General features: G+C 41.6%; 1 protein-coding gene across 2 annotated transcripts in view; it reads left to right on the forward strand.

Annotated features, from left to right (window-relative positions):
• The first annotated feature begins 321 nt into the window (after positions 1-321).
• fsd1 (fibronectin type III and SPRY domain containing 1) overlaps positions 322-8,424 on the forward strand; it is a 50,258-nt gene continuing 42,155 nt past the window's right edge. Inside the window, exons 1-2 of one of the 2 annotated variants that reach the window (XM_072593825.1) lie at positions 322-526; positions 7,643-7,816. Coding sequence is in view for 1 of the 2 variants with exons in the window: in XM_072593824.1 (XP_072449925.1) it covers positions 509-526; positions 7,721-7,816 (114 nt within the window). In the remaining variant the exon portion in view is untranslated. The remainder of the gene's footprint in view (positions 527-7,642; positions 7,817-8,424) is intronic. The other variant, XM_072593824.1, reaches the window with a different exon arrangement.

Below are 8,424 nucleotides of genomic sequence, written 5' to 3' on the forward strand. Positions count from 1 at the left end.
TACATGGGCACATCATTAGACTGTGAAAGGAATTATTTGTGTGAGAACGACATATGGTTCATAAGGAGTTGTTTAAATGTGTTTTATTTTAACAGGAGCAGGAACATATAAAAGGAACGTATCAAGAGGGACTGACGTCTTTAATACTATCAAACATTATTTAGCTCTAACATAGTTTAACTCTGGGATTAGTAACCCAGGAGAATCTAATTTGTGAAGCTTTGAGGGATGGAGATGGTTCCGGCTTTGTGGAGGTGGTATGGTTAAAGTCCGTCGGGATCTCCTACAAATCCCACAATCCGCTGTAGTGTACGCTGCTGTTGCGCAGAGCTGGTGCTGTTTAACGGCAGGCCCGTTCTCCTCCCCCTCGGTAGCTGTGACTGTGCTTTGTTCGGGGTTTTAAAGACGAGGGAGGGGACCAACTAAGTCAGCGCAATGTCAGTGCAATCAGCCTGTTTTTAAAGAAACGGAAAGGATTTTGTTTTCTCTCTCAGCCCTCCATTCCGCAATGGCAGATCACAGTAAGGTAACAGAGAGACAATGTCACACCTACAATGAATGGTTCAACCTGGTCATTTCAGCATGGGCAATGGGGGAGGGGAGGGAGAGTCTGTGCAACCAGTTTGAATTTTCATATTGTAACGCAGATGAATTTCAAAGCATTTTGATAGTCTGTGGCTTAACATATGCAGGTTAATTGAATTATCAAAACTAGGTATAAATAGAGACATGATAAGGAAAATGGGAGGGGTGATTGTGTTTCTGTTCCAATGTAAACTGTTCTACGCACGGATTAGTTGCTGGAATGCTGCAGGTGTGATGTCTGCATTGTCCATTTTCAGAATATATTGTGTCCTTTATTTTATTTGAATTATACGTGGGATTTTGTACTTAAATTGGTTTGTTTTTATTTTAACCCAGTTAAATATTGAGTTGTATCTTGCTGCTTGTGTTTGTAGGCCTGTGTCATTATTATGTTGACTCAGCGTCAGTATAGAACAGAATTTTGAACTTTGATCAGGTTGCAGAATGAATTTGTAAAACTTGAAAGACTGGTACAGAGTTCTAAAATGGCTGAGGATGTGTGGGCTTTAGCACTGGTGGTTGGGTGTATCACTACCTCTGTCAATTTGGTGAGATTTTAAAAAATGGAATATTTCTGTAATGGGGTGAAGAACTTGGATATGTTTGAATGTTGTCCTTTTTCCAAAATTTTAAATTAGTTATTTGCACCACTTTGGATATGTGGACAATATTTGTAGAATATACAAAGGAAAATAAATTGGTACACGTCCCAGATTGTGTGAGCAATTTCTAAGCCTAAACTGAACCTCATTACAGTTTATAGCAGGACTGTTGTCATTTGTATCCATGAGGCCCAGTGCTGTTAACTTTGATACAACCTTGCTGAGTGACGGATTAAACAGTATTGAGGGGCAGTTTTCTAATACAGTTTCCTTGTTGGATGTTGCCAGGGTTAGAGGATTTGAGCTAGAGGGAGAGGCTCAATAGCTGCTTTCCCTGCAGTGTCAGAGGCTGCGGGGTAACCTTTTATAGAGGTTTATAAAGTAATGACTGGCATGGATCAGCTAAGTAGACAAGGTCTTTTCCCTGGTGTGCGGAAACCAGAACTAGAGGGCATAGATTTAGGGTGAGAGGGGGAAAAATTTAAGAGACCTAAGGGGCAACTGTTTTACGCTGAGGGTGGTGCATGTATGGAATGAGCTGCCAGAGGAAGTGGTAGAGGCTAGTACAATTACAGCATTTAAAAGGCATCTAGATGGGTATATGAATAGGAAAGAGTTTAGAGGGATGTGGGCCAAGTGCTAGCAAATGGGACTAGATTAGGGTCTGTTTTCCCTGGAGCGTCTGAGGCTGAGGGATGACTTTATAGAGATTGACAAAATCATGAGGGGCATGGATTAGGATAAATAGACAAATTCTTTTCCCTGGGATGGGGATGTCCAGAATTGGAGGGCATTGGTTTAGGGTGAGAGGGGAAAGATGTAGTAGGGATCTAAGGTGCAACTTTTTCATGCAGAGAATGGTACATGTTTGGACTAAGCTGCCAGAGGAGGTGGTAGAGGCTGGTACAATTACAGCATTTAAAAGGCATCTGGATGAGTATATGAATAGGAAGGGTTTAGATGGATATGGGCCAAGTGCTGGCAAATGGCACTAGATTAGGGTCTGTTTCCATGCTGTACATCTCTATGACTGCTGCTGCTCACCCATTCCCACATCCACATGGTGTATCAGAGGGAGACATGGCTAAATCTCACTAGTGACAATCTGAATTTTGGGCAGCATTGAAGAGAGGCAGGGAGAGATTCAAGCAGTTATTCTGGAAAAAAAGCATTATGGTATAAAATAAGGTGTTGGCCTGGAGTGCAGAACAGGTACAGAGGTTTAGATTAGATTACTTACAGTATGGAAACAGGCCCTTCGGCCCAACAAGTCCACACCAACCCACCCATTCCCCTACATTTACCCCTTTACCTAACACTACGGGCAATTTAGCATAACCAATTCACCTAACCTGCACATCTTTGGACTGTGGGAGGAAACCGGAGCACCTGGAGGAAACCCACGCAGACACGGGGAGAATGTGCAAACTCCACACGGTAAAAACAATGACTGCAGATGCTGAAAACCAAATACTGGATTAGTGGTGCTGGAAGAGCACAGCAGTTCAGGCAGCATCCAACGAGCAGCGAAATCAACGTTTCGGGCAAAAGCCCTTCATCAGGAATACCGGGAATTGAACCCAGGTCTCTGGCGCTGTGAGGCAGCAGTGCTAACCACTGTGCCACCGTGCTGCCCACAAAGTTGTTTGTTGCTTCACAGAATGTGTGATTAACCTCTCCCTCTCCTCAGATTCTGATAGCACGTTGAAAAGGTCTAACATTCTTACCTTAGGCTGCCAGCATTTGAAGGTTTTGTTAAGTGAATGAACACAGGGTGGCCACTAAGCCTGGGACTGTGCTCACAGTACAACAGTCTCAGTATTTGCATAGTGGCAACATGAGCGAATAAGGATTGTAATTAGCTCAGCATGGAAATTCTCGTACTCTGAAGCATTGCCTTGCACTTTGCTTTCATTTTTAAAACTTGGACTGAATCACTTCCTGTCACTGGGTTTTCTGAATTGCAGAGTAAACTTGAAGTTACCATATAACTAGTACAGCAACCTCAAACCTAGTACATGTCCCATGTAACATAGAAGTCTCTAAGAAATATTCTGCAGATTATTTTTCTGTCTTCCGTTTCATCCTCTAATAATATGTCAGATTGCAAAGGCACCTTCTAGGTCGTTCTCTGTAACTGTAGACCATAGATTAGCTATAGTGATGTTATTGGATATGTGGTGCAAAAGCATATGGAAATTTATGGAATGTTCTGGGACTTTACTTGTTTATGTTATTTTCCCAGTCTTCAATATCATTGTATCTCTGCCCAGTGATGGAAAATAGGAGGATTGTTGTGATATACTGCATGTGAACAGACCAACTAGAGACCTTCATTAAAATGAGAATATCTGTCATTTTACAGGATTTTAAAAAAAATGTCTTCTGCAGGAGAATGGAGAAAAGGAGAATTCTTTTGAGGCATTAATCTCTGGAACCTTGCCTGAGGTGGGGGTCATTGAATATGTTTAAGGCAGACATAGATTTTTGACAAACAAGGGAGTCAATCTAACAAGTAGAGGTGGGAATTGTTTTATTCATCCATTCGTGGGATGTGGGCATCGCTAGTCAGGCCAGCATTTATTGTCCATCTGTAATTGGCCTTGGGAAGAGATTAGGAGAAAGTGAGGACTGCAGATGCTGGAGATCAGAGCTGAAAAATGCGTTGCTGGAAAAGCGCAGCAGGTCAGGCAGCATCAAAGGAGCAAGAGAATCGATGTTTCGGGCATAAGCCCTTCTTCAGGAGATGGGAAGATGATGGCAAGCTGCCATCTTAAATCACTGCAGTCCATTTGGTGTAGGCACACTTATGAGGGGATGAAGCTCTAGGATCCAATGACACCAAAGGAACAGTGGCCTATTTCCAAATCAGGAGGCTGAGTGGCTGGAACAGAAACTTGCAAGTGGTGTTTCCATGTATTTGCAGCCCATGTCCTTCAAGATGGTAATGGTTACAAGTTTTGAAGCTGCTGTCTAAGGAGCCTCGGTGAATTTCCACACTAAATCTTCGAAGTGGAATGTACTGCTGCTACTGAACGTCACTGATTAAATGACAGGCTCCACATTCATAACTAACTATCCAGGCAGCTTTGTCCTGGTTGGTGTCAAGCTTCTTGAATGTTGGAGCTGCACCCATCCAAGCAAATGTGGTGTATTCCATTACACTCCTGATAAATGTCTTGTAGAGAGTAGATAGGTTTTTAAGAAGTCTGGGCATCAGTTACTCACTGGAGCGCAGCCTCTGATCTGTCTTTGGAGCTATGTTATTTATGTGGTTTGACGAGTTTCTGAACAATGGCAACTCTTAGGATGTTGGTAGAGGGGAATTGTGTGACTGTAATGCCACTGAACTTTGAGGAGCTATGGTTGGATTTTCTCTTGGAGATGGTCATTTCCTGGCGCCTGGTGCAAATGTAAATTTGAGGCCACAATCTTGTCAGCCTCAATCTTATCGTGGATTGATTGACCAACTCCTTGTTCCTAGTTCATATGGAGAGCAAAAGGAAAGAATAGTCCCTAGGAAGTGAAGGAAGACAGGAGATTGCAGCAAGGAGGCTGGAAAGGCTGTGAAGGGGGCATAGTGTTTAAAGCAAAACCTGTGTGCATGGAGAATAGGAGATGTAGAAGCAACAGCACCACTTAATGCAGGTTGGTGTATCTCGCGTGAGAGTAACATTGGTGTTTAAAAAAACATGTTACTGGGAAAAATGAATAAAATATTCAACTAAATGCACATTTGCCCTGCAATTTGATGGATACATGGACTAGTGTGCAGAAATAATTTAAGGTTCCATTAAGTACATGTTGTCTAACATCTGTCCATCTCTGCTTAGAAGGGAGGAAGAGCAAGCGAGGCGAAAGAGAGGACTGGAGATTAGAGTCGAGAGTGTGGTGTTGGAAAGGCACAGCAGGTTAGGCCACAACTGAGGAGCAGGAAAATTGACATTTTGGGCAAAAGCCCTTTATCAGGAAATGTTTTGCCTTCCTGATGAAGGGCTTTTGCCCGAAACATCGATTTTGCTGCTCCTCGGATGCTGCCTGACCTGTTTACTTTTCCAGGAAGATCAAGCTGCTGCATCTGTGTGGTGCATGACTAAGACCATCATGCTCTAAGTGCATTTAGTGCCCAACTGGCAAATAAGGATTTCTGGCACTGCTGGAATTTCACTACTCATATCTGACATGAATGGCAGAAAATGTTGAGATTCTAGGCTTTAATCCTTAGAAAGCTTGGGCTCTTTTTGAGGGGAGCTGACTGAACTATATTGCATAGAGGTGAATTACTGATGGAAACGCTAGTGATGAGGGTGTTCTTATAGTGCAGTGTGTAGTATCTCTGATTCTCAGCCAGAAGCCCTGGGTCCAAGTTGTACCTCAGAACTTGATGGACAAGGAAGGTGTGTTCATAATACAGTCAAGGTTAGTGGTGCTGGAAAAACACAGTAGGTCAGGCAGCATCCGAGAAGCAGGAAAATCGACGTTTTGGGCAAAAACCCTTCAAGAATGACCTGATCGTTCGTAATGAAGGGCTTTTGCCTGTAATGTCGTTTTTTTTTGTTTGTTTGTTTTTTCTTTTTTTTTTCTTTTTTCTTCTTCTTTTCCCTGCTCCTCAGATGCTGCTGACCTGCTGTGCTTTTCCAGCACCATTCTAATCTAGACTCTGATCTCCAGCATCTGCAGTCCTCACTTTGGCTGTGTTCATAATGCAGCCAATCAGGTTAGGTGTTAACCTTCCAACAGTCCAATGGCAGGCAGTAACAGCAGGAGAGATTCCTGCTTAATTATGAAATGGAAAGAAAATTGGTAGTGTCTGTACCCCATTGTTCCAGACTAAAATATACATTTAAAAGTGTATGTTGCTGTACCAACTCTGACTTCCTTTGTGAACGGTAATATAGCACCACCTCACTGGGAGGGAAGCAAAAGAAATGTCAAATTTTATAGTCACTCCATATATAATGGCCTCCACTATAGTGAGCAACAATTTATAGAATTCCAAACGTAAAGTTCAATAGTAGAACTAAAATCATTACTGCTGTAAAATAGAATCTAATACGTCAAATAGCACCTAATGTAAGCAATTGCTTTGGTATGTATGGTGTTGTACAGCAGTACTGTATAAGCCTCTACTAAGGATTTTTAAAAAAAATCCTATGTACTCCAGTCCAAATCCAGGCCTGACAAACCAGCTTAAACACTTCTGTTGACCAGCAGAGTACTGTACAGTATGGAACATCAACTGATTCAGTGCCCCATCTGTTTGGCGGTTCAACATACTCTCTGCTGTCACCAGCACCGAAATTGAGCAGACGCAGTGTATGGATTATACAGTTGCCAGTTCCAGTGAGATTAAGGCTATTAACTTGAGCATTAGCACAAGGAAATGGCTTGCTTAAGCATTAGGAGTGGAACAGAGTAAAATTTTCCAGAGCCAGGAGAAGCCAACAAAGTACAAACAAGACTAGTATTTGGACATCTGCACAACTTGCAGCCAAAGCTGCATGTTTTAAACAAATTGTCATTAATGCAGGAAAATATAGCAGCAAATTTGTTCACAATCGGATCCCACAGACAGCATTAAGATAGATCACTAGTAAACTGTTTTAGTGATAGGTGTTGGCAGCAATAGTGGAACTCTGCTCTTTTTTGAATCGTCTAGTGAGAATCTATTTGAAGTCTCCTGAGCAATGGCATTTTGAGTAATTATGTTGCTGTACTCCTATAGCACAGCACCAGAGTAAGAGCAGTTATGTACACACATCCCTAGAGTGCTGTTATATCCTGTGACCTGACTCAGGTAACAGTGCAACCACTGATCCAAAGTTAATGCCTGTAGATCATTCTCTTGGGTATTTGAGTGACAGCTGGTTCTATCACAGATACCTATGTATAAACAAGACAGATGTAAGCAACTTACATTGTAGAGTGTTGCTCGGTAGTAAATTAGCAAATCAGAGTGTAATATGGGTCTTTTCTGTAACTGGTCAACACTGATATAAAAATCTATTAAACCTGACCATAATGGTGCAGCATTTTGATAATTCTAATAGAGGAAACATGGAAATGTTTTGAAGCCTAAGCAATTACTGTATCAGAATTTGTAACCCAGTCAATATAGTAGGAAGTGTACAAGACAGTGGTGCATAACATGCAATTGAACTTTCCTGTATGTCATGCAGCTGTTTGGATTTTGTTGCAGCCAGCAATCCAATAATGTTTGTGTTATTAGCAGTGTATTGTTTGTCATAGCATCTCACCAGATTCCTCCGTATTAACACATTTGACTTTGTGGTAACATAATTATGTTACACAGAATTGTTGCTTGCTATGATAAAAGTTTTACAGTCTGTCATCTGGTAATATATTAAGATATATGCAAAATTGAGTGAAAAATCAATTTGTAAACTTCGTTTCATGCAATGTTAAACCCATCTTTTTTATTCTGATTCTTGTAGATACTTGAGTTTTAATTAGAGAAAAAAAATACTGTGGTTGTGTCCAACTCTGTTCCTGCTCCTCTGAACTTTCCTCAGGAGACTTTGAAGAGGATTATTACTACCCTGGCTGTGAAGAATGAAGAGGTCCAGAACTTCGTCTTTGTGCTAAAACAAACCCTGAAGAATGTTGAGGTAATGCTTGCTACTATCTAATTTACAATATGCAAACGCCTACCTGACTGGCAATCTGTTGTACTCTTCATTTTTTTTTAATGATAATCCTCACTGGTAAGGGCAGCATTTGTTGCCCATCCCTAGTTTCCCTTGGACTGCACTGGCACGTCACTGCAATTACATCTGGTGCAGGGGAACTCAAACACTGTTGAGAAGGAAGTTCCAGGTTTTTGACTGAGTGACAGTGAAGGAATAATGATTAAAGTTCCAAGTCAGGGTGATGCAGAGCTTGAAGGGGAACTTGAGGGTGGTGGTGGTCCTATATTCAACCAAAGACTGAGCATTTAAAGTAAATAATAGGTGTTTGAGAGGATTTAAGTTGTATCTCATTACTGGGTAGTTTAATGACCAATTGCTTTCTTTCCAGTTTGCCTTCCTTGCCTTTTTTTCCTCTTCCTCTGCACACCTGTCTCCTTGAGCCCTGAAGGTGCCAATTTGTGTTGAAATCCATAATCGGATCCAGACTGGCACTTGAAGTGTGCAATGATTGAGGGTAATGATTAATCTGTCAATTGAGCCCTGTCTATTCCAAAACTAACTCCGATTTATGCACTCTAACTATCATA

The sequence above is a fragment of the Chiloscyllium punctatum genome, chromosome 24, assembly GCF_047496795.1.
Source record: "Chiloscyllium punctatum isolate Juve2018m chromosome 24, sChiPun1.3, whole genome shotgun sequence".
In the NCBI taxonomy this organism is placed as follows: Eukaryota; Metazoa; Chordata; class Chondrichthyes; order Orectolobiformes; family Hemiscylliidae; genus Chiloscyllium; species Chiloscyllium punctatum.